The sequence below is a fragment of the Balaenoptera ricei genome, chromosome 4 (genome assembly GCF_028023285.1).
Source record: "Balaenoptera ricei isolate mBalRic1 chromosome 4, mBalRic1.hap2, whole genome shotgun sequence".
NCBI lineage: Eukaryota > Metazoa > Chordata > Mammalia > Artiodactyla > Balaenopteridae > Balaenoptera > Balaenoptera ricei.
The window spans coordinates 77,085,041-77,112,482 of record NC_082642.1 but is presented as its reverse complement, the minus strand read 5'-3'; the positions used below and the strand labels follow the sequence as shown (position 1 = coordinate 77,112,482).

At 34.0% G+C, this 27,442-nt stretch overlaps 1 protein-coding gene across 5 annotated transcripts in view; it reads right to left on the bottom strand.

Annotated features, from left to right (window-relative positions):
- Positions 1-264: 264 nt before the first annotated feature.
- ATP11B (ATPase phospholipid transporting 11B (putative)) overlaps positions 265-27,442 on the bottom strand; it is a 134,911-nt gene continuing 107,733 nt past the window's right edge. For 4 of the 5 annotated variants that reach the window (XM_059920587.1, XM_059920589.1, XM_059920591.1 and 1 more), the window contains 5 exons: positions 21,142-21,207; positions 20,497-20,600; positions 19,044-19,209; positions 5,508-5,641; positions 265-1,319 (listed from right to left, as the gene is read on the bottom strand). In XM_059920587.1, the coding sequence (XP_059776570.1) occupies positions 1,238-1,319; positions 5,508-5,641; positions 19,044-19,209; positions 20,497-20,600; positions 21,142-21,207 (552 nt within the window). In that variant the 3' untranslated portion in view covers positions 265-1,237. Of the gene's footprint in view, positions 1,320-5,507; positions 5,642-16,268; positions 16,355-19,043; positions 19,210-20,496; positions 20,601-21,141; positions 21,208-27,442 lie in introns of all 5 variants that reach the window. The other variant, XM_059920588.1, reaches the window with a different exon arrangement.

Below are 27,442 nucleotides of genomic sequence, written 5' to 3'. Positions count from 1 at the left end.
TCATTTACATTCTATAGCCACACCTTATAATGGGACACTGGGCAGATTTCACTTTACTGTAGTAGTAGTCTGCTGTAAGTTAGATAATGTATACTAACCTAAAAGTAACAGGATTCTCATCTGAAATTCTTTATTCTAAAAGCTAGCTTACTGAAAGTCAAGAGCAATTCTGAGCTAGTTACAGAAAGAGGCTCTTCTCATTTTATTGATTTAATTATCCTAATATTTTGATTTGTATAATTAAAAGTATTTGCAATATTTAAATAGTTTTCAAACTGGTTTTTTATTGATTATAGTTGAATTTACAACAGTGTCATAAAATACTATAAACAGAGCCTTCAGATAGACAAAAAAAGCAAATTTAAATATATTAAGCAGATTAAAGCATGCAAAAGATCCAATGATAATCACATTAAATAATAATATGCTAATGATGTCTAATTTACCCACTATAGGTTCTTTACATTGTCACAAAAATAGTAAACATCAATTTGAAATTTGGTGAATGGGCTTGATTCCTGATTTATAGGTAAGATATGATATACCCTTTGCATGTATATGGTTAACTTAACTGGTTGTGTTACAGTACATTTAGAGAAGTTTTGGTACTGGTATATATTTACTACCCATACTGCAGTAAATAATGGTTGGAAATGCATTCTCCTAATTTGCTCTGTGAACTTAGAAAGCACTAATGAATGAACAAACATGGGTCACTGAGGGACCAAAATTCCTTACTATTCACATTAACTTTTCCCATGAAAAGTTTCAAATATAACTCTAATAAAAAAATAGAGTTTTCAAGGAAAACTTTTCAGCATAATTTATAGAGGCAGATTTAAACAGAAGACTCAATAACCAAGCCATACTAAAAAGTACAATTAACTAGGAATTAGCTCCCTTTTCTACCTTGATGTTAAAATATTTAGTGGCCTTAGCAAAAGGCTGAAATGCCATTGGGAGTCCCGTAAGCACACGGGGACAACCCAGATAAAGAGATGAAAAATGGCTCTTTATTCATAAATTTTAACATGTTCAGATTTAAACTAAGAGGGCGGCTGGCGGGGGTGCATGGTAATGCTTTTTGTTTGTTTGCCATTATAACTCTGAGTGGGCATGAGCTACTCCAGAGATTTCAGAAAGTAGTTCCGCAGAGGTAGTGTGGCCATTACCAGGATGATCACACTGAATTTTAGGAAAGGAGTTGAAATGGCTCCCACAAAGTACTACCGCCCCTTTAACAAGTAGACGAGTCCATTGTGGAGAGAGTCAAGATGCTCCTGTCGTTGGTATAGAAAGGATCCGATGCACTCCATGATCTAAAGTAACAATAAGAGAAAAGTTTGGCTCACCAGGACCTATGTTTCAATTGAGAAAAAATTGTACTCTAAAACGTAGGACCAAAATGCGATTTGAGTATTAAAATAAGCACTGATTGATTCATTTTTAAATGCTAAAGATAAGTTCTTCTTACTAGCATTGAAGGACCAAACATTCTATTTATATTATACAAAAACTTGGGAAAATAATGCTCTAGTCATCATATAAAAATATTAGCCAAAATTCATTACCATTAAAACAATTTCTATAGGTAGTAAAGCATGAGACACTCTTAAAATCTTAATTCAATAAGAAACAAGTATGTTATTAAGAGGTATGCACATTTGGTTTTACTGAAAAGCAACTAGGCTGTATTTTGACATCACGAAAGCAAACAAACAAAAATCTCACTTACCAAAAGCTTTGGAATGAAACAGTAGTATGTTCATATTATATTATTATTTCTTTTCAGGTATAAATTCTATTCTAAAGGTTTTAGCATTAATTAGCTTGAACAAAGTAAATGTTTTAATTCAACAGGTATCAAAGACACCTTGAACGAAGTAAATGTTTTGACTCAATAGGTATCAAAGACACCTAGAAGTCACTAGGGTTTTCACTTAACTAAGAACAAATGATCCTCTACTGGTCTGGAAAAAGTTAACTACTGTCTGTCTGAATGATAAGGCCATAAGCAATTCATTATATAATACTTTATTTGCAGCTGTACCAATTTCAGCTAAAATAACTTAAGACTAAAAATAGCCTGCCATGCTTAAAATAGCCTAACCTATTTCAAGGACAGTATTAGGATTACCAAGTTAAAGGTGGCTTTTCTTAGAATACTAAAAGCACTTAATAAATACATTTTATGTAACTTTTTTCAGGGTTCCCACTTTCCTTAAATAAAGAAGTTAGAGAAAGAGATTAGCACTTAAAATGGCCCAAATTCACTTTTATAAAAAATCTGCTGTTTCCTAGAGACTAAAGTTTGTATGTAGTTCAATTTTAAACCGATTAAGTGAGCACAGTCACAATGAAGACTGGAACCCAGAAACTTTACAAAGTTGGCAAAGAGGAAGACAAACAAGCAACAACCATACCAGTGGTTTACAGGTTCTCTAATTTTACTAGTTTCCAGAAAACTTAAACAGTATCTACCTTCGTTTAAGAAGGGCTTGTTCACTACGGTCTCTCTAGCACCTAGAACTGTGCCACAGTAGGTACTCAGTATTGGTAAAATAAATGAATGGAATAAGACTATGAACATTTCTTAGAGTAAGTATTTATGCAAGAAAAAGTATGCTCAGACACACATGACAAAACATAACTATAAACAATACTCCCAAACTGCCAATATTTTAGTTTTTCCTCTTTTCCAACCATTGCTTACACAGAAGAATCTTATTAGGTAAGGTTTCCTTCATTTTTGATCTTTTCAAAGCACACATGTGCATTCATATTGTTAAATATCATATTTGACAGAACATTAAACACCTGAACTACATATTAACTATTAACTCCTTTCTACTTAAAAGACAGTTTTGATTAGGATAAAGTAACTGTTGGTAAATTACATACAGAAAAGCATTTATTGCTGAAGTACAGCCCTTTAGAGTACAACATGGCATATCCTTTATATAGCACCATGATGCTATCTTTGAAACAGAGCTTGCAATATGGCATATTCCTTTGACAACATCAATTAGTAAAATATAAGTAGAATTTTTGTGCCTGGATGGTAAAACTTTATTAGTAAAGAAATCTGTCATATGAAAGCACTAATTGTATTTCTCAAGTGATGACCATTACCTCTTATGTTTAATTAATGTTAATGGAACAAATATCCAAAGGATTCTACATCTTGTAAATAGAGGTATCAGTCTGTCCCTACCTTTTAAATTAGACATGAGAGAGAAATGTAGAATAGATGCTATTCCAAAAGCAAAACAGAATGCCAAATATATTTCACTAAAACAATTACAGGTAAAAAACAAAAACAAATGACTTTTCAAAGTTTAAATATAATGTTAATGGATCCATGGCAATATTCATATAGCCCCTAGAAAAGCACCAAGTGGTTTTGAATATTGTATAATTTTATCCACTAAAAAAAAAAAAATCGAACAAATCTCAAAAGACTTTTTAGATTATTCATTTGAAGAAAACAGGGAGATAATGACAGTAGTAACTGATAGCATAACCTGAGATGCTGGACATAATTGGAAAGGTATTTATAGTCTGTCAAATAAGATATTCATTACTGTTAAACATTTTACTAGAAAAAAAAAAACTCTTAAAAAAGAAAAAAGTGAGATACAATTTTAAGGGGAAAGAAGTACAGATGAGAAGAGACACCTTCAACAGAACATGCAGAAATAAATCCCATAATTCCTTGGGCAGGTTCAAAAGGGATAATGCAGCATAAAAATGGTTATGTAAAGAATGATGGGGTGCATCACCTAAATAGTTGATATCCAGAAAATGGGAATATATATAAAGCAGAAAAATATTCTGGGATCATTTAAAATTAATTCTAGTCTTTTTTTTAGTAGTTAGTGAAAATGTATATTGTCATTAAAGAGAATTTCGTGTTGAAAAAGATGTTCTAAAAATTCTATACAAGTTCTTCAGTAGTCTCTTAGTCTAATTCCCACCTTAGTTCTGTGCAGTAAAGCTGTCTTATATTATACATTAGGTCTTTCTGGAACTTCCTTTGGGACACATGTTGGACTGGGTACATGACAGAACTACTTTCTTATAATGCATTTCATAATACAATTGTGTAAGTCATAACATACAAGTCCCAATAAATTTAGGTGTCATAGTAATTCTTACATGTGGAATAAAATGCCTACAAAATAATATCACAGCATTATGGAAATATTTTTGATCACATTAAATTAACAAATGGGGACTGAAACCACAGACATTATGTTATTAACATAAGAATGCTATTTATAAATGCAACTGTACCATAAAGAAATGGCCACAACTAAAGGCAAAGAGGGAACTAACAAGTTCACCAGTAAAAGTTACCTGAATTCTATGATACAAGAATGATGTCATACTCATCATTTTTAAAACATAAAGCCAACCAAATATTAAAAATTCTTTTATCAACAGATAAGAGTAGTGCCTCCTCTGCCCTTTATTCCCTGCTCCTGGGGTCTTTCCAACTTCTTCCCAGGCGTGGCACATGTAGAAAGTGATACTATTCATGTGGCACGCTGCGGACAATGGAAATCACCGTCCATCCTTGCCCATCCGTAACCCTTCATGCACACGAGTGCACTGCTGCTCTGACTTTGACACTTTGATATCATTCACCTAAAGAATACCAAAGTGTGAAAAAAATTATTTCTATTCCTTAATATTCCCTAAATAATAACATGTCTCTTGGGGAAATGTATAAAGAATTGAATCAATTTCACTTTTAAATAAGTTAAGTGGTATATACCAAAAAATGGTATTTTTGTTATGATCCAAAAGAGCAAATCTAATTCAAGAAACACATTTGGGAGGAGACAAAAACACTAAAATTCTTCTAAACCATAATTTAAAGAGCCTGTTCTAACTTATAAACTTTTAATTAGACCATAAATACCGAGTAAAAACTTAAAAATCACAACTTATTTTAAAACCTCATTACACATATAAAAAGGTGTAGGAGAGAATTTCAGCCTTTTATGTTTATAAATACCTCAAAGTCTCAAATGAGTGACTAGACAATCTACATGAAGAATAAGAAAGGCAAAATCTTTTGACTTTACTATTATGTGTAGATTATTTTGTAAATACAAAAAGCAAACATACAAGCAAAACAAATACAGGAAATAAAACAACAGTTTAGGTATAATCAAAAAAAGAAAGTTATAAAAAACGAAACGAGTACCAGATACACACTCCTATTCACATTTGAGAAAGACTGTAAAGCAAGATTTTTTGTTCATTAGATGAAAAGTCTCTTCAAAGGTGCTTTCTGTTCCTTTGTTAGTGAAAGAACCCCCTACACCCTAAAGCCACAAGGTGAAATACCATCAAAGAGTGCTAATAAACAGCATACTTCCTGCTTCAGTTGGTAAAACCAGGGGCTGATTTATTAGGTATCTAGAGATGCAGGTTCATCCTGTTCCAGTTTATAGGATACTCATCTGCAGCAAAGGCTACTTAGAGAAATTTCACACCTGCTGACATGGGACGGACTACATCTTCCTATTACTCGTTCCAGCATTCTTCCAACAGATGTGCACGCTGTTTCTCCTTCTGAGAAACAGCACATGGAGTCCAAGCACTTGATACTTGAATTTGTTTCAGTAAGCTGAAGGAGTTGAAGGAGAAAAATATTAGTTATTTATAGATTTGTACTTCCAAAAAGCATTAAAAAAACTGCAACAAGCACTTTAAAACCAAAAGTAATATATACATGTTTTCTATAATATGGAAATGTATGGAAGGCTTTAATTAAGAGTAATCATACCAAAATATTTAAAAGGCACTGTGTCTTAAATTAGAGGCTGAGTAAAATCATTATATAAAACAAGTAGCTGGATACTATATAAATCTGCAAAGATTTTGTATTTTAATATCTTAATATATTATGATTAAAATGATTTATTTACATCAACCACTCAGAGACTTAATGAATTCTCATTCTTCCTTGAGCTTTTGTTTAGGTGAAATGCTCCTGCAACTTCAATTAAAAATATCTAGTAACTGAGAAAAGTAGAGTTTAAATTAATTTGAAGACTGGGAAATAACCAGGCAGGACCAAATCCCAATCTTCAACAATAACAACAACAACAGTAGCAAACACCTTACGTAGTGCCAGGTTCTAAACACCATATAGATATATATATATGCACATCATAAATAATTCTTGAAAAAAGCATCATCTGCCTTAAATTGCTAAGCAACTATTAAGTGCTAACCATGCCCATAATAAGTTCATCTTGCTTTTTAAAAATTAACTGATGATACATTATTAAAATAAAGAAGTAACTAAGTAGTACTATTTAGATTTAAAACTGAGTTAATTTCTGTAAGCTTGCAAGATTTATATTGATTGAGGGATAAAAAAACCTGGCAAGAAAAACTTAAAGCCACAGTACTAATAATTTCAATCCTGTTAGAATAAGGGGGAAAAAATGGTATGACCACATAGCCCAATGACTCCTAACCCTGGTTTTGACACAGTCAAGGGTACACCTAAATTTCTCAAGGGTTATCATTTTAAACAAACTTATTTTTCACTCATTTTCCTTTACATATATAACATATTGCATAACAAATCTTTCAAAAGTGTAGAGGAAGGAAAACAACAAAAATAGATTCATTAGAGTGCTGCAATTCACAAAGGTTGGGAATCACCAAGTGTAGAGTGTAGGCATGGCAACAGTGGACACTTGTGGAGACACTCACAATGGACAGAGGACACGAACATGATGAAACGTAAATAACCTGGCATTCTGAACCTAAGCAACTGGTGAGGTCCTACAAAATCCCTGCTCAGAATAATCCTGCCAAATACCAAGCAGTGCGAGACAACTTGGTTCCTGTTAGGCAATGAACTGATTGCATCAATGTCCTAGGATCTGCTAAGCACTGAGAAATAGCCAAATTTTACTTATTCTTTCATTATAATACCCTTGGGTTTAGGACTGTTTACGATACTATTTCTTAAACTGTGTATTATGAGATACTTACAGACATTGCACGAAAAAAAGTTCTGTGGCCAATTAAGTTTGAGAAACACTAGTTCAAGGAATGTCTAAACAGACTTTGTGAGTAAAGGACTGTCAGTAAGTCAGGTTGTACGGTCAGTCTCCAGGGAGAGAGCTAGACATGGTGCAATTCTCAAATTTGTTTTTTTCCGTAAACTCCCCTTCCTCCCCTCCCCACATGGAACATTAATCAACACCAGCAGGAACATTAATATTCAGTGGAAGATTTTAGGAAATGCTGGTTTAGGTAACAGGATTTCACCAGTTTCCCAGTTTCCTCCTTGGGTTACTGGGCTCCAGCTTCCTCCATCTCAAAGCCATCCTCTGTAGGAAGCAGGACTTTAGAGCTCCCACATGCTCAAGGATAAAGTGCTACACCTCGAAGAGGCCTGTAGGGCCCTTTATAACCTGATCTCAGGCTGCCTTTCCCGCTCTACTTCTAAATGCTCCTGTACAGTCTCCACACAGCCAACCAGGCAGTGCTCCCTGCCTGTGGGTATGTGTCAGGGCCTGTCACCAATTGGGGGCAGAATGCTGACCCCTAACACCAAGTTCAGTTTAAATACCATCATCTCTATGAAACCTCCTCCACCTCTCCAACTATCAGTACTATCTCTTTCTCTCTAGCTTCTATTCCAATTCTTGTTTGTATCATTTAAATGACAGAAGCACTTAAATTCAACTTATACTTCATTGAGCAAGGCACTGTGCTGGTTCCTAAAGGGGACAGCAACCCTGCCTTCAATCTGTTGAGTAAAGGATAAAGAAAAGGGTGGGAGATAAGCCAGGAACAAGTAATAATGGCAGTTATATTAATGGAATGCTTACTATGTATGTGCCAGTTAGTAGGTAAGATGCTTCTCATGGATTATCTCATTTATAACCACCTTTTCGGACAGGCACCAGACTCATACACATTTTACAGATGAGGAAACAGAGAAGTTAAAAATACGTTCATGCTCACCCAGCTGGGGCTTGAGTCTTGGTTTGATTCCAGAGCCCAAACCTCTTTACCATGCTGTTATACTGCCTTCTTATAATTATGGTATGAAGCAGAGTACAATATCGAAAAAGAGGAAGGAAAGCTCAAACCCAGCTGTTGTTGTTGGTATTAGTGGGAGAGCATGAGAGATCTGATGAAAAAGATGGCATACTGAAGACTGGATGGGATTTCAATAGCTGGAGATGGGAGAGAAACAGCATTCCAGGCTAAGCAGAGAGAATGAGTAACTGCGTGGGCAGAAAAGTATGATGTGCATTTAGTGCATGTTTAGCCTAAGTGTAGAGAGAGTAGTTGTTACTCCTACCCCCTTGCAAAAAGACCAGTGTGACTCAAAGTGTGATCTATGGACCACTGTTGGTCTGAAAACACTGTTACTAGCTCATGAGAGACAAGTGCATCTGGTCCGTGAGAGTAAGAGATTAGACAATTTTATGGCAATTTGACAGAATAGTTTTGTAACTGTTGAATCTAATTAAAAAATTGGGGCTTATTTTATATATCTTTTAAATTTCATTTCCTAGTAATTCATTTTTATTGTATTTTACAAAAGTATTGGTCCGTGATGAATTGGAAATGAACAACAACAAAACAAACAAGAAAACAAACTGGTCATTCACAACATTTATCTGGGGAGCACTGAACTAGACCAGAAACTTGAAAGAGCAAGGGGTTTGGTTCTTCTTAGCTTAACAACATGTGCTTTACTACTGCTGGTGCTCGACCAACTGACAGGGATTCACTAAAGATAACACCCATAAGGTCAGCAGCATTTGAGTGTCCACACACATGCAGAACACTGCTTAGGTTTGGATCTGCTTTGCATTCATCACCTTTTACTTTAAAACCTAAGGACAAGTATTAAACTAAGGGCAACTCAACACAGAGAGTAAATATCTTAATATGTCAAAAATATTATAAAGAAATGACTTTTCAGATCACCTTCTGAACTAAGCAAAATATATTTCCTTTTTATTCCCTAAGGAGAAAAAAAAACCCACCTGCTTTGAAAATGCTGGTTAACTGTGTTTCTGTAAAGCTATCTATAGAAAACACTATACTGTTCTCTAGCAAACCTCCAAGCTCCATCACTTTTCCATATATACATCTTTGATCTCATATCACAGCTTCCAGTATAACCAGGGGTGGAGCATTTAGACCTCATTTCATTCAAAGTAAGGAGAGGGAGTCATTACCTTTTTAAACAAGAAGACTATTAATAAATACTAGAAAAGAAAACAAGCAAAGTAACAGGAGTGAGACCCTACCTGGTGGCACTAAACAGTAACTTTTAACTTAACAGAAATTTTGATTTATTGGTAAGACTCACTCTCCACCACATTTACTTCCCAGAAACAACCACATAACTTAGAGCTAAAAGGGCTGCCAAGCAAAACAACTATGGAGATCCAACATGGGTATGTATAGCTAATAAAAATTTTCATCTTTATAGAACTTCCCTTTTGAAATAAATTCTGGCTCACTGCTCTTATTTCCATTATTTTCACATCAATGATGGTAAACATTTAGAAGTTTCTCCTGTTACTTCTACAAAAATCTTCCTTAAATTTTCTAAGTGTTGGAAAACTGTCATACATTTCTAAGTTTTTTAGTCATGCCTATGACATTTTACCCTATCAAATCAAATAAAGTTCTTTAAGTTTAGATAAAAATTATTTAACTATTGACCATATTTGTTCTTTTGCCCTTAAAATTGTTTTATATACTTCATAATCAAAGTGAACACCTTGCTTAGCCTTAAAGGAGATATTTGTAAAGAAGCCTTAAACTATAATTATGGAGGGAAAAAAAGGCTTCTGTTTAAGGAAATGTTTTTCTTTTAAATGTGAGATCAAAAGTCATCAAATATTACCAATTTCCATATTTGGTTAAGAATAATAAAACCCCTAAAACAAGTTAATAGCTTCAAGTTCTTATTCAGAATTGGAAGAGGTACCTGTTTAATGATGGTATTTAAGTAACTGCTTCTCTTACTCAAGGCCTCTTTCTCCAAAACATGCTGTAAGCTCACATTTACTCCCCTGGACTCCCTTCCCTTTCTTTCTCACCAAGTAAAATAAACAATTTTGAAAGCCAATTATAAGTATAAATAAAATACCTCTATACTGACTTTTAGGGATCTCCAGAATGAAGGAGATTCCCATATGTGTTGCCTAAATTTAAGTGTGAAAATAAGCATACAATATGAATTCTATTTATTAGGTAAGCTTATTTTAATAAACTTGGCTTATTCCTTGTTTCAGAAAGACTGAGGCCCCTTTATTTTAATCATGTGATTGCAAAATAACAATATCTGACTAGGAATTTGTAGTTTAGGTGAACAAGAGTATGAGTTATCTGTGAAAAATGATAAAATCTCCAATTTTAATTTAATGGAGAGGGTAAATCAGAATAGCAACAATTAACTAATCAGCACAGCTGATGTTAAGAAATCAGTTTTCTAAGTATCAATCATTCACAGCATATCATTACCGTTTGGTAGAAATAATATCAATACTAATATTTTTCTTCATTTTGACCTCCAGATGAAAAAGCTGTTAAGTCAGCACAGATTTGAAAATAACATTAGTTTTGTAAACTGTCACACTTATCAGATATGCATCTAGGTCCTGCCTTATTATTATTAGTCTTTTAAATGTTCGATTGTATTTGTTTACAAAATTTTACTCATTCAGAAAAGTGTAGCTTTTAGTGGCAAATAACTAAATACAGGCCATCAAGGTTTTCTGTTCCTTTTGTAGTTCACTGCTTTGTTAAGTGAAGCAATAGCTGTACGTATCTTTGTCACACAAGAAGAGGAAGGTGACTTGTAGTTGGTTGAAACTGCTTAAGATGTTTTTTGTTGTTGGTGGTGGCAGATTTCAGGTCTCGGGCTTAAGCGTCCTGGTTCACAATGAGAAAGGTCAGTAGCCGTAGCATCCTGTTGATATATCTATGGTAGCTAGGTGCAAGCTGGAAAGAGGGCATCCAGAGTAGGGCCAGGAATCCAGAGACAAAAATGTGACAGAACAATGAAGGCCTAAGAGGCAGGGTGACGTAGAGGGAGATGACTAGGAGAGTCTAGCCCATGGCAACATTTAGGGCTCAGCTTAATTCTGCCTGATTTGGAAAGGCTGACCAAATTTTGATTAGAGAAACAACTGCCATTTCAAGACAGAAAATATAGGAGAGAGATATTATTTAATACTTACTTTTTTAAAAGTGATTTTCATCTCAAAATATATGCCAAAGACAGAAATATATGAGACGAGAAATACTCAAGATATATTTCATTCAACTAATTAAAATTCAGTGATAAGCAGAAAAAAAACTGCAGATCAGGGTAAACACCTCCAGCAATTTTACTAAAATCATATCCATGGTTTGAGGGCTCTTCTACTTTCTTGTTTATAGGAAGAGAGACCATATGTCACAGGATGATAAAAGAGTTCACTTATCATTCCTTTGTAAAAGTAACCATAACAAGGCCCCTATTATTTAATAGGGGTATTCTAAGAACCCAATTCTCAACTGTTCTATACATTTTAATGAACATATTAAAGTAAAGCAGCACCATATCCATGTCTTTTGAAATATCCACTTGAGCTTGCATCTTTGGGGAACTTTCATCGCAGAGGACATAATTTCACAGTATTAGCACAGTCAGTTCCCAAATGGATTATGTGCTCTGGGAATTAACCAGGACATCATATAAATCCCAGCCAGCTTCCCCTCTTTAATCAATGAGTTCTTCAGCTGAGTTTTCCTTGTAGCCAATGAGCGCATGTTCTAAAAACTAAAAATCTTTCTATATTTATCAAAGCAAAATACAAGATAAATATATTATGAAGGTAATCATATGAAATATCCCAAAACAAAATAAAAATTCAGAATTGTTTTGAATTTCTTTTCAACTAATAATAATAATGACTGGGAGTTGATTAATCTTCAACATTTTCCATTTTGGGCAATTCACTAAAGGAATCTAATTTTAAAAATATGTCTTCCAGAATACACATTTTTTTCAAATTATTGTACCTGTTCCACTGTCTGATTTATAATCTTCAAGTAGCTTTGTTTTAAAGTTTCACCATTTATGAGGGTTATCTCAGATGAGACAACAGCACCTTCTTGACCAGTAATTAGAATGTACAAAGTGGCAAACAGCCCAAGTAAAAATATAATTACTAGTGGTAAGAATTTTTATCTTCCATGGTTACTACCAATTAAAATATTTTGCATATCCCAATTAGGTCTAGAAGTGGTTGTTAGGGTTTAATTCTCAAGAGGGAGTGAATCAAGTCCTCATTAATTCATACTTTTTTATTACAAAGATGTAACTATGAAAGTTTATGAAAAGTAAGAACTGAGAGTTTGGTGAATACCAGTCAACCGAAAATTATTCAGTACCAAGTCTAAGCACTCACTCATTTGACCATTCAACTCAAGAGGTAGACTTAGATAAGTAATTCAGTGTCTAACTATGTTAACATGTATAAAATGACACATAACTACAAGTGGCAAAAGTGATTTGGGAAATAACAGAAATAGCATGACATATTTTCAAAAGAAGTGAAAAGGAATAAATTCTTGAGTATAAGACAATAGGTTAGAATTTGAAGTAAAGTAAGATTTAACACTATAACTCCAAAGGAAGATTAATGAAATATTCAGGTACGGACATATAAAAAATGTAAAGATCATAAAAAAGGAAAACAGGTAAACAAAAACAATATATGAGAAATGGTGAAGGAATTAGTAAAGTAAAAACTGAAATGTCAGGCCAGTTCTCCCATAGCATGCCCCAAGCTTGAGAACTTAGCGGATATGTCCCCAAGAAGGTCCAGCGCAGTACTACCTAGTGCACGTAAGAACTGTCCTGCTGGCTGCAAGCCTCAGCTAGCAGGTGCCTACTGTCCTCCCCTCTGTGCTTGCTTTCAGCAAATTCATATGCTGAGCTGACTGAACCCTTATCTTCTTCCATCTGGAAGGACAGAAAAGCAACAAGTCTCATATTACAGAACAATACTCTCACTGTATATAAGTTTAGAATCAAAATAGCAAGTTGGGGTCCACAATCTGTGAGGCACAAATGAAAGTTCACACAACACCACATTCATTTACTGTCACAAAAGAGAGCAAATAGTAGCTTCTTAAGGAGCATACAACAGAGCATACAAAAAAAAGCCATGATTTTCTGGTGCACAAAGTTAAATTAAAACCAGGTTTCCATCAATAAAATTAAATTTCTTCTATTAAACAAATTCCTTGCCACCAAGAGTTAGGGTTCTTATTGCAAAGGTATGTCCCATTTCGCATCTCTGATGCTCCCTCTCAGAAGACTTCTCTACTTTAACTGGAATTCAGCAGAGTGGAAGGGTCAATCATATGGCCTTTCAAATGTTCGACATACGAGTAAGGCGGAGCTTGACTTGATGTAGTAAACAAAATTAATTTAATCCTTAATTTGAAATATATTTTTTAAGTGAGTGTTAACTTAGTTATATAAATTTCTACTCTTTTGCTTTTCCTATTTTTTTTTTTTTTTTGGCTGTGTCTTGTGGCTTGTGGGATCTTAGTTCCCCGACCAGGGATTGAACCCAGACCCTCAGCAGTGAAAGGGCGAAGTCCTAACCACTGGCCCCCCAGGGAATTCCCTCTATATTTTAAGTATTAGAAACCTTCTAAGGAGTATGTGCCTACAGCCAAGCTAATTTTAACCTTTCTTAAATTATAAAAAAATGTCCTCAATAAATAAAAAACAATTTTTTCCCTCATTTCTATGTGTTTTCTCAGTCTTAGGACTAATCAATAATTATTTCTATAAAAAATGCTATAGTAAATTTCTTACATACATAAAAAATACAGTAGTAGAATTCCTTGGTTTCAAGAGTACAATAAAAGTTTATGTAAAGGTAGATTATTATTATAGCTTTGCCTATAACATAAAGGAGTGTAAAATACTCAAAATGAGTTTTCTTTTATTCAAAAGAAAATTATTAATAGTTTTGTGTTAATGGTCCTTAAGAAGTACTAACCTGATTAAAGATTTGAAAGCTCTTAAAGATATTCGATATATGCACAATCTTCCTCTCTGTCACAACAGTAAACAATTAAGCTACCATGGATCACACCCAGGAATACCATTCAACATAGTTCAAAAACAAGATGTATTCAAAAGCCACAGCATGCATCAACAGACAGATGTTTGTGGGCACTTGTTCTTCATGAAGCTATGAGCAAATGCCCATCCAGTGATCATTTACCACTCATGTAAGCAATTGTTATTTCTGCCTGGCCTTTGGTTGAGCATAGTATTTCTTTCTTTTCGTTTTTCTCTGATGCTGATAGTAAGTAAGCATATAGACCACAGTATGTAAAATAGTCATTTGATAGGTGAAGAACCTAGAGGCTCAGAGAGGTGAACTAATTTGATTAGGATATAGAGGGTGCAGGGCCAAGGGCACGCTGTGCTAGCATTCAGGCCCACCATCTCCCCAACAGGGCTCTTCTCCCTTTGTTACACCACCTGATTGGACAGTGCTTGCAGGAAACACTACCTGACTCATGTACCCTGCTCTCATTGTGTTCCTTCATAGATGAATGTTAAGCTTACTACTTTATTACACTATTAAGAAGAATGGAATCTCTTTAATTTATGATCTCCGTGTATCATTCTTTTTTAGTCTATCATTGTTCAAAAAATGTTGCTTGATTTGAGCCACCATGATATGAGAAAATATGATTTAATAAAAACATTAAGATTATTCACAATGTAAAAGTTAATCCTCACAAAAGTGCTTGCCGGAGTGTTCTTTTAAATAATGAGCTCTCCTATTGCCTTGGAGTTAAATAATTAGATGTTTGAAAATGTGACAAATACACACTGTTTTCAGAAGGCACATATAGATAAAATGTGATGCACATATTTGGCTCAACCAAAGGTGAAGGCAAATCTTCCAAGTTTGTTTTGATTTTAGTTCTTGTTTTAAACATGAAATTTAGTTGACTACCACTTAAACACCCATTTGTATATTCATCTACAATTATTATACCTTTGTAATTCAAAGTAGAGTATTTCAAAAATCCTGATGCTAATAGGAATAATAAAATCGAAAGGTTTGGTAAAATTTTCGAACAGCTCAAAATTATGAGCTCATAGGATTACATAAGAAGTTATTTAAGCAGTGCTTTGTCAAAGTCATTCGTTTGATCAAGTGAACATAGATGGATTAGAAACCTTGAGAATAAAAAAGAATTTTAAAAAAATGTATGACTAAAAATCCAGGGTAAGAAGTTGAAGGGTGCCAAAACAAAACAAAACAAAAAATTCAGTTATATTACTTTTCCTTTTCAAACCAGACTGGAGTTAAAATTAATATATAGCTTTGGTATCTTAATATGAAAAGTTCTAGGATTTAAACTTTCATTCTCTTCCATCAAGACATCTTCGGATTACTGATTATTTTTTGTGGAAACTGACAGAATGGATCTGTCTGTGGAGATAAAGGTATATATATGAGATACAAAATGTATTGTTAAAATCTTACCTATTGTTTAAGCAAAAAAAAAAAGGAAAAAAAAATTAGGACACACTTTTGCATTATTTTAAAATAATTTGTAGTCAATAAACCCACTTGAAATCTAGAGTGATTTTTTTTCAGGGCTGAATTATTTATACCAATAAAATAATTAAAAAGTAAAAAAAAAAAGTATTTGTTCAATTTATAGATGCACTAAACAGCAGCAAGGATATGAAACGTTTCAGCAGCCATTACAGTGTACAAAGACAAATATACACATGTATTTGCAGCATAGATTAAGGCAAGATAAAAATGGGCAATTCTCACTTCCAAGTAACTGAAACTTAAAACTTTAAATTTTATGATGAATTTCTGTAGCTTAAATTACTCAACATGCAGTAGCATTCTTACGTACCAATATGACAAGCAGAAGCATTAGAATTGTGCTAGAAAAGGTAGTTAAGGTATAAAATATATAATAAGGTACAGATCTCTGTCCTGTTATGCTGAATTTTTGTCTCAAAGAAATGGATATATTTTTTAGGTTTTAACATACATATTGATAAAGGTCAAATTAGAGACAGAGCTGTGCTAACAAAAATGCCCCACTCTTAATTCATGCCTCTGCCCATCTTTTGAATATTTTTAAATTGACCTTTAGCATGCAGAAGAGTTAGTGAGGTTCTACTCCTCCTACTCTACCTAAGTTTGCTCAGCTGATTCCTTGCCCTCGACAATGGCTGCAGTGCGATGAACTCGTCACTGAAAGCGACTGTGTTGGAGTACATCTATAAGTGGACAGAAAAGGGATGGGACATACAACAAGTCAGTGAGCTGTATTTATCACCTAAGAGACAGACACAGGACAAGCTTTGTAAAGACATTTGTCCCTACAAGAGTAGGATATATCATACATGGTACACATACATAACTGACGTTTGTAGGGCCATTGGCTTTGCTATCAAAAGAATTTATTCTTAATACCACATTGTTATTCTGCAGAAAAACAAAGCTCAAAATAAATGCTGACAACTCTTCTTTTGATATGATTTTTCTTGCTACTTTTGGTAAGCAATGAAGTAAGTAGCTGACAACTTTCTCAACATTTGAAATTAGAGGTGAAAGTACAAGGCTGAAATAATAAAGATTACTGACTACAGCGAAAGAATAATGTCACACACAGGATATGAATGACCATATACTGTCTCAACAAAAACAAAAAAAATCCCCAGTAGGCTAGAAAATCCCTGAGTGGAAGTAGAGATTTCCTCTTTAGATTATTTTTATTTCCATGTTTATTTTTTATTGACGTATAGTTGATTTACAATGTTGGGCCAATCTCTGCTGTACAGCAAAGTGACTCAATTTTAAAAATATATATCATATTCTTTTCCTCTTTAGATTAGATTACAGTTGAACATCCAGTCAAATCGTTTAAAAGGAATTTAGTAGAGTAGAAAGGGAGATTATACTGGCTTTCATACATAGAAAAATGATTGATTTTTTAAATCAACTCCATTTTTAATCAATTTAACCTATGGTAAAAGAACTAAAATATATATAAAGTACGTTTAACTTTTTCTTGTCTAAGGGTCCGCCTTAAGGTATCAAATATTTCCTGTGTAATCCTTTAAAAAGAGGTCTATAAAAATGGTAATAAGGACTAATATTATCACCTTTTATTATCATTAAGAAATCTCTATGAAAAGACATAATGCTCTGCCTAAAGAAAATTTCTAAGGATAAATGTCAATAAATCATTATTTACTTTTATAAAGAAGTAAGTTTTTAAGTGATGTCGTTAATATAGTTTGGTGAAATATAACTTTATATAGCCAAGAGGGCAAGACAAATATGTTCTCCATAAAGATCTAAAAAAAGTATAATAGACAATGTATTAAAAGTAGTATTCTATTATCATGAATATCTCTGAAGATTAGAAAAAAGATAGGCAAACCTTTCTGATATATATTTAAGTAATATATTGCATGGTGGAAAAGTCTGCCCATACTGATATAAATATATGCATAGGCAGACACAGTAACCAGATTATGCAAATTTTTTCAGCCCTAGCTGAAGATCAGTATCAGAGCAACATCCTCATCATTCTTTTAATTATGTTCTTACTGAGGACTTACTACATACAGACCCAGGGTTAGGCACTTTATATTAATGATCTCTAACCATCAAGTAAGGTAGTTATTATTCTGATTCTACAGAGGAAGAAACCGAGGCTTAGAGAAGTGACTTGATTAAGGACATACATTTTATAAGTGGTTAAAACAGTATCTGAATTAAGTTTGTCAGGCTTCAGAGGCCTATGCTGCTTCAGTGGTGTTAAAATGTATATTGGCTAGGACTGACTGACCAAAGCAAATAAGTGCTAAAGAAATGTTAATATGAGCAACTGAAATTAAAACCAATACACTGTTTAAGAAGCCTAACTCAAATCACTAAATACTTAAGAAGCACTTATTCTATTTGTAGCATGAACACACAACTAAATTTCCAAAATTTGCTTGGCATATAGCAAACATGCAAAAAACAAAAACAAAAACAAAACCCCCCACAAAACCCTCAACCTAGGCAGAACTAAATGATTAATAAACTCTGTGTTTACAAGGGCATAAAAGTTGATTAGAATGTACTCTTGAGGACATATGTTCAATGTCATGATACGGTTAATAGGACAAACCAATATTTCTAGCTTATGTACAAGTCAAATACACAAAAAAAGTCAAATATACTAAATAGCTATCATTTCTTGAGGATATACTCTGTGTTTGAACATTATTTCATTTAATCCTTATTACAAATGTAATGAAATAGACATTTCTGTCATAATTTTACCCATGAAGAAACGGAGACTTAAAGTTACAGGAGCTACTCAGTGGTAGAATGTGGGTTTTGAACCCACAACTATCAGGCCCTAAAGACCATATTCTTAAACACTATGTAACATACTGTTAATATCTGCTGTAGTTTAATATTATTAGTAAGTGTTTAGTGAGAGAATATATTTTATAAAAATCCATTCTGTAGAAGTTACTTAGGTTAAAGAACTTATTTCATACTTTTGTTGAAAACAATATGACCTGAAGAAGTACTACTGAAATTCTAATGGTTCTAAAGAAATGGATATATATCCCAATTATATATATTTGATAGAAGGCTGTGATAATACTATTTAAGACATATTTATACTATTATTTGGACATAACTTGATAGTTTTATACTTAAAATCTAGTTCTATTAATAATACAATGTAATTTTTAAAAATTATAATTTTTCAGGAGTCTTTTTAAAGTTCATAGCAACAATAACAACTTTAAAAATATCACATTTAACAATATTTATATTGCAAAATACTTGATACAGGAATAGATAATTTCCTATTTTCTAATGTAAGCAAATTATAATGACAGCTATTCATCAAGGCTCCTAATTAAAAAGGTATTGTATATAAAAAGTGGTTACCTGTGCCTTTTCAATATTTGTAGGATGAAACTGTCGGTCAAACACTTTCTTCACAATATCAAGAAATAGGCATGTAACAACCATGAGAATTATGGCAAACCAAGCAGAACCACTTGACAGGAGCTGAATAAATACAAAGTACATATTCTGGGAGCTCAAAAATGGCCTGCAAAGAAAGAAAGTGGGATTAATAAAAGAAGAAACCGACAAGACAGATTCTTAAATCAAGACATTAAGTAAACCCACTATACATGAAGGTTACAATTTTAAGAATACTCCAGGAAAATGTTCAAAATGTGGAATCAGTGTAATTTAATTAATCAACTAACTAATAAAACATGGTAGATTTTAATTGTTAAAAATAAAATCCAATTTAATTCATTTGAATGACAACCATAGTTTTTATAATTAGGAAAGTGGCAAGTAATTGACTTATCCTATCTTAGTGTTAGGATAATTCAAAAGAATTATGTAGTGAATAATACAGACTTAAGAGATCAAAAAAGCAAGAAAAAGTATGTAATAAAATATTTTCTACTAAGCAACTACAAGCTTGATTACCCAAATTTTAGGTTGAAAAGCTCTACTTAGAGGATCTTCTCTACACATGTATTTTAAAATAAATGTACTCACAAATATTAGTTCTACATAGTAGTAGGTATTGTCAAGATACTCTTTTTGGGTTTGTGTATATATCACTTCAAAAGAATGAGGGGAAATACAGGAAGAAATGCAGAAATAAAGAGGATTAAAAACAAACAAATGATATTCAGTAGAGTATCTTTTTATAATCCTAAATGAAAGTTAATGTTTAGCCAATACAAGTTTTTTCCCTGCCTTTTGTAATATTTTGCCTGATACAGGGATCACAGGCACAGTAGGCAATGTAATATACATTCTCCAATTGAGAGACTTCAGCTGTCCATCACTTACCAAAGAATCTTAGGAAAAGCATTAATTTTTAATCTATCAGAATAGCTGAATATCTGATTTTACCTATGAATATGCAGCACACTACTTTTGAGAGAGAAGTTAACTCATTCATGAAAATTTAATGATTCTACGTGACTTTTTAAATTATATACATTAACAATAATTTAGAGGTAATATGATTAGTGTAAAGAACATTAATTTTCAAGTAAATCTTAGCTTTGCTACTTTTAACTGTTGTGATCTTGGAGCTCAGTTTCCAAATAGAAAAAAACGGGGTAACAAGATTATCGTGATGAATCAATGTAATATCTTAGGTAAAACACTAGAATATAGTAGGTATTCAGTAATTGTTAGTTTCTTTTTTCTTCCATATCAGTAAGAGCAACTGAAAAAACTAAATTTCTTATCAGGATAGGGTCTCAAAACTATTCTGAGTCGAATTTGTTCATAATAAAATCTATCATAATAACTATTTATTAGAGTTGAATCAATATAATTAAAATAAAATATAGTCACTCACCAGAGAATCCCTCCATAAAACAAAGAAAATACAAAATAGAATAAAATAGATCCCCAGGTAACAAGATGATTGATCCAGGTCCAAAAATGAGTTTCCAAAGCCATCTAAAAAAATAAATTAAAAAACCCTTAATATAAATTAATAAATCTTTAACTTCTCAGCTAAAACTTAAGAATAAAATGTATTAATTATAAGTGACTAAGGTTGCTATGGCAAAGTCCCTCAGAAGATAAATATTAATGAAAAGATCCTAGTATGAAATTCAACAATTTCAAGTTTATAGTATTTTTCTTCTGTGAGGAAGGAGTATTAAAATTTCATGAGTACTTTATTCAGAACTCCATGGCCTAAACCAGCTTGTGTTGTCTTGTGTTACATAGAGAGAAGCAGAATTTCGGAGATGAGTATTGAGGGGTTAACCTTTATCTGACCATAAAAATCAGCTGAGGCTTTCCAAAATAATGAATTTAAAAAATGGATTCATAATGAATCTTTTGACAAAAATTAAAATGAATTATTAAACTAGGCATCCATGAAATTATTCATGACTAAAAAAGGAAAATCTATCAATAAAGAAATGAGGAAAATTAACTAAGAATTATGCAGACACAAAATGTATCCATGCTTCTAATTTCTGTACCATACCTTTACTGTGACTGTAATAAGCATGACTGTGAAGACCAAGGTACCAAATGTCCAATTTCCAAACATCTAAAACAGAACAAATAAACCAGTATTGCATTATGGGTTAAAATGATGCTAAATCAGAAGTGATGCAAACTAGTGTACATTCTTTACTAAAAATCATTTGCATCATTTAAGCCAGTTACATTTGAAATCTGTGACTAGTTAAGTTAAAGGAGAATGAGAAGAAACACCATAAAGCATTATCATGTTTATTATTATGTAAAATGATTCTTTGGATAACATTATCAGACTGGAAACTCAAAGATGGGTTTGGAATTATGTGGCACAGTTTTTAGTGATAATGATATAGCTGTTAGCGACTGCTTTACTCCTATCACAAAGTAAAAATGATAATAAACCCTGTTCAATCACAATTATTTTCTGAAACCATTCCAACCAGAAGTCACAGCAGATCACCTGCCACTGTATTTCTGGACACACCATAGAAAGAGCAGGTAAAAAGAAATTTATACACAAAACCAACACCTGAAAGGAAAGATAATGGCCAGTGGACCTATTCAAGGGATTTCACGTAAAAATGCAGTTAATGCCAGTTAGATAGTATTGCCCTGGGCTTTATAGCCAAAACTTACTAAGGCCTATTAAAAATGCAGAATCCCCAAAGAATGTCAGGATTTAATTTCCACAAATAAGAGTACAACCAGAACTTTACGTTAATTTAGTTTACAAAGTAGTCATAATCTTTACCACTGGTTTAAAAAAGTTATTTAAAAGATTGGTTGTTTAAAAAAAAAAAAAAGATGGGCTTTCCTGGTGGTGCAGTGGTTGAGAATCTGCCTGCCAATGCAGGGGACACGGGTTCGGGCCCTGGTCTGGGAGGATCCCACATGCCGCGGAGCAGCTGGGCCTGTGAGCCACAACTACTGAGCCTGCGCGTCTGGAGCCTGTGCTCCACAACAGGAGAGGCCACGATAGTGAGAGGCCCGCGCCCCACGATGAAGAGTGGCCCCCGCTTGCCACAACGAGAGAAAGCCCTCGCACAGAAATGAAGACCCAACACAGCCAAAAATTAAATTAATTAATTAAAAAACAAAACAAAAACAAAAAATACAGGTTCCGATGGCAGTAAAACTCATCTAAGTAATTAAAGATAAACCACAACCTCAGTGCTTATAAAATTATTGTTTACTTTAAAATACTTAGTATATTGCCTGGTATAAATAAAATACTCAACAAAAATTTTTAAAATTTGTATGGAAACACAAAAGACCCTGAATAGCCAAAACAATCTCGAGAAAGGATAATGGAGCTGGAGGAATCACACTCCCTAACTCCAGACTACGCTATAAAGCTAATGTAATCAAAACAGTATGGTACCGGCACAAAAACAGACATATAGATCAATGCAACAGGATAGAAAGCCCAGAAATAAACCCATGCACCTATTGTCAATTAATCTATGACAAAGGAGGCAATAATATACAATGGAGAAAAGACAGTCTCTTCAATAAGTGGTGCTAGGAAAATTGGACAGCTACACATAAAAGAATAAAATTAGAACATTCTCTAACACCATATACAAAAATAAACTCAAAATGGATTAAAGACCTAAATGTAAAACTTCTAGAGGAAAACACAGGCAGATCACTCTTTGACATAAAATGCAGGAATATTTTTTTGGATCTGTCTCCTAGAGCAATGGAAATAAAAACAAAAATAAACATATGGGACCTAACTAAGCTTAAAAGCTTTTGCACAGCAAAGGAAACTATCCACAAAATGACAAGACAACTTATGGACTGGGAAAAAGTATTTGCAAATGATGCTACTGACATGGTATTAATTTCCAAAGTACACAAACAGTTCATGCAGCTTAATTATCAAAAAGACAAACAACCCAATCAAAAAATGGGCAGAAGACATAAACAGACATTTCTCTAAAGAAAACATACAGATGGCCAACAGGCATATGAAAAGATGCTCAATATAACTAATTATAGGAGAAATGCAAATCGAAACTACAATGAGGTATCCCCTCACACTGGTGAGAATGGCCATTATTAAAAAGTCTACAAATAGTAAATGCTGGAGAGGGTGTGGTGAAAAAGGAACCCCCCTACACTGTTGGTGGGAATGTAAATTAGTGCAGCCATTTAGGAGAACAGTATGGAGGTTCCTTAAAAGCTAAAAAGAGTTGCCATATGATCCTGCAATCCCAATCCTGGGCATATATCCGGAGAAAACTCTAATTTGAAAAGATACACAGACCCCAGTGTCCACAGCAGCACTATTTACAATAACCAAGACATGGAAGCAACCTAAATGTCCATTGACAGGTGAATGGACAAAGAAGATGTGGTACATATACACAATGGAATATCAGTCAGCCATAAAAAAGAATGAAATCATGCCATTTGCAGCAACATGGATGGACCCAGAGTTTAGCATATTAAGTGAAGTAAGTCAGAGAAAGACAAATAAAATATGATATTGCTTAAATGTGGAATCTAAAAAGTGATACAAATGAACTTATTTACAAAAGAGAAATAGATTCACAGAGATAGAAAACAAACTTATGGTTACCAAAGGGGATAGCAGGGGGTGGTGGTGGGTGGGAGAAGATAAATTAGAAGTTTGGGATTAAAATATACACACTACTAAATATAAAATAGGTAAACAACAAAGACCTAATAGGACAGGGAACTATACTCACTATCTTGTAATAACGTATAATGGAAGAGAATCTGAAAAAGAATATTTATATATATATATAACTGAATCACTATGCTGTATACTTGAAACTAACAACACTGTAAATTCACTACACTTCAGTTAAAAAAATAAATAGCTTAAAAGGCAAAAAAAAAAAAAAAAAGAATCAATAAATAATGGTTATTATAATCAACAATGAAACATTAATATTCCTTCATTTGAGGGTATTTTGGGGAGTGTGTCATGAGGAAAATAATGGAAAAGTCATATTGACTTTTCCTGCTTTTATCATCTCTAGAAATGACCTGGAAATACTGAAAAATCATTGGATCTCACTTAACTCAGCTGTTAAGAGAGCCAGCTCCTCTTTCAGGGATATGGAGATAGGTAATTAATTGATGCAGTCAGGGAAGCTGGGCCTGGAAGTGGTAACAACCACACCTGTCTATCCTTCAGTATATGGTTTTACTGGGCCCGGACTGGGGCTAGTTACATGGTATCTTCCTTAGAAGCAGAGGACGATTTAGGGCTCCTTCTAGCATTCAAGGCCCTAGAGGGAGCTGTAGAAAACACATTCACATTCTCTCTGTTTTTTGGATAAAATTAGCACAAGTTATGTATTTCAATTGCATCAATCAGTTAAGACTCTTTCCACTCTGATTTCCCCTTGAATTAGTTTAGGTGGTGATGAAGTGAGTGGCAGAGGGAATTTTGGGGATCTGGCAAAAGAGAAGTTGAGTTGGGCTTATTACATTGGCTTGGGTTAAGTGGGTCCTATTTATGTCACTCATAATCACTTTCACATATACTTGTGTTTGTACTTACAGTTCTTTCCCTTAAAGAGGGCCTGCCAAAACGAGTAAGGCTTAGATTACTCTATTAAACCTGGATCTGCCCCTGCTCAGAAGAGACAGATGCTCAAAACACTTTCTAACACAATTTGTTTTTTTTGAATCACTTCCTCTAACTTAATTTGTTATCTAATTAAATAAAGCCAACCGTGTATTCCAAATTAAAAAGGATCATTCATTATTCATTTGTACACTCAAAAAATAGTAATTGAGCATCTATTCTATGCCAAGTACCATTCCAGGTCTTGGGGAATAAAGCAGCAATAAGGTAAAGTTCCTGACCTCAAGGAGCTTACACATAGTGGAGGAGGCAAAAAAATAAATAAACCTAAAAATACATACTTTCAGGTAGAGAGCCCGTGCTCTGCAACAAGAGAAGCCACCACAGAGAAGCCCGCGCACTGTAACAAAGACTAGACCCCGCTCGCTGCAACTAGAGAAAGCCCGTGCGCAGCAACAAACACCTGACGCAGCCAAAAATAAACAAACAAACAAACAAATAAAAGAAAATAAATGTAGAGTAAGGGGTCGGGAAGTGATGGAAGGTGAGGGAGATGGGATTTTACTGGAGTCAGCTAGAAAGGCCTACTCAAGCCAGTGACATTTCAGGAGACCTGAATGAATAAGGGAGTCAGTCAAATGACCACGTGAGAGAAAAGCATCCAGGCAGAGAAACAGCAAGTGCAGAAGTCCTAAGTCAGGAACTAACTGGTCTGAAAGAGCAAGAAAATCAGTGTGGCTGGAGTAGAGTGAATAAAAGGGAGGGTGGAAGGAAATACAGTCCAAGATCTTTTCATTTTTAAAAGATCACTTGGGCTACTGTGTGGAGAACAGATAGTAGGAAGGGGAAGAACAGAAGCAGGAGCAGGAAGAAGGCAGTTACTATGGTCTCCGAAAGAGATGGTGATGATCTGACTGGTGTGGAGGAGGAGAGAAGCAGAAACATCCAGGATATGTGTGACATCAGAACCAATGCGATTTCATATGGGTTGTGAGAGAAGAAGTGAAATGAAGGATGATTCCTAGATTTCTGCCTGAGCAGATGGGTAAAAGGTAGTTCCATTTATTAATAAATATAAGAATAATTGGAAGGGAAACGGGTTTGCAGAAGACATAAAAAAATTCTGTTTAGCAATATTAACTTTGGGATTCTTATGAGACTTACAGGCAGAGAAGGTAGTTAGTTATTTGAATCTGATAAGCAACTGGCAGAGATGTAAAATTGGGAGTTCAGCATATAAGCAGTGTTTCAACCATGAGAAGGATGAATTCACCCTGTGTACAGATAAAGAAAAGATGGCACAGCACTGAGTCCTAGGCCACTGCTCCACGTAGAACAGTTAGAACAGTGGTTCTCAAGTTGGGGGCATTTTGCCTCACGGTGGACAGTTGGCTGGATCTGAAGACATTTTTGGTTGTCATAACTGGGGGGGGGGCGGGTTAGGGGTGCATGCCTGTGTGCTACAGGTATCTAGTGGGTAGGCATGCTGCTAAACATCCTACAATTCATAGGGTGAACCTCCACAGCAAAAAGCTATCTGGCTCAAAATGCCATTGGTGCAGAGGTTGAGAAGCCCTGATTCTGAGGGTAGGAGGTGAAGACTGAAAAGGAACAGTTGGTAAGGAAGCCAAAGTAACTTACAGAGGCTGAGAGAAGATAATGTGGCAGGCAGGAAGGCTTCAAAAATTGTACCCAATGGTTGAGTTCAAAAGGGCTGAGGCACGCTCTTAGATTTAGCAATGAAGTGGTGGCTGGTGACCATAAAGAACATGGTTTTGATGGGAGTGCTGGGGGTGAAAGCCCCACAGGAGAACATTCAAGGGAGAAGAGGAGGCCAGAAAGTAGAAACAGTAAAAAATATAACTTCTCCAAATTTTGTAACAGGTCTAACTTAACTACACATTGATCTATAAAAGAATTATCTTCTAATCAGTTGTTCAGTTCTCCAGTACAAACTATCTCTTTATTATTGGTTTTAAACATTGACCAATTGTTGGGTGATACCATAAGAAGCAAGGTATATTTTTCTGTTCTCTGTATATGATGTAATTTTCTATTAATTACTTGGAATATTATTAGTGCTTTAAATATTTGTCTCATGAATAAATGAACACACAGGGAAATTCTGTAATGAACTAGATAATCAAAGATATTTTAATCATACAAGCTTTAATTAAAAGAAATCTGTATCTACTGACAGGAATTAAATTGCATATGTGTTCTTGAATGACCTGATTGGTAATTATGGTGGTTAAATCATTTGAATGAAAGTAAAGGATACTGAATTCTCGGTGGAGTACGAATATAAAATAGTATATTTCTATCTTAACACAGAGCTCTTATCACTTGATGGCTAGGTTTCAACAGCTGATGACATGTATAGTGTGAAAGAGAAACTAATTAAAGATAGGAAGTAAGGGGAGAAATCATCAACATTAAAAAAAATAGTAGTAAAACTACAAAAAGGTTTATTTTTCTCTTTCTCTCAAAATTACAACCTGAAATTTCAACTCCTCCATTCTGTGTTGCTGATTGTTTCCCCCCAACTAATCTGGCAAACAGTCCAGACCTAGAAGGCTTGAATAAGAGGTAAAGAATTACTTTTTCATCCTTATTCTTTCCTTTGTCATTTGATTTTTAATGTGGTGGAACAGTGAATATATAGTTTAGAACGGGGCCGAGGGTCTGACAATTCCAGCTTCTCTACTGGAGAAGTCTAACTGGAATTAGAATA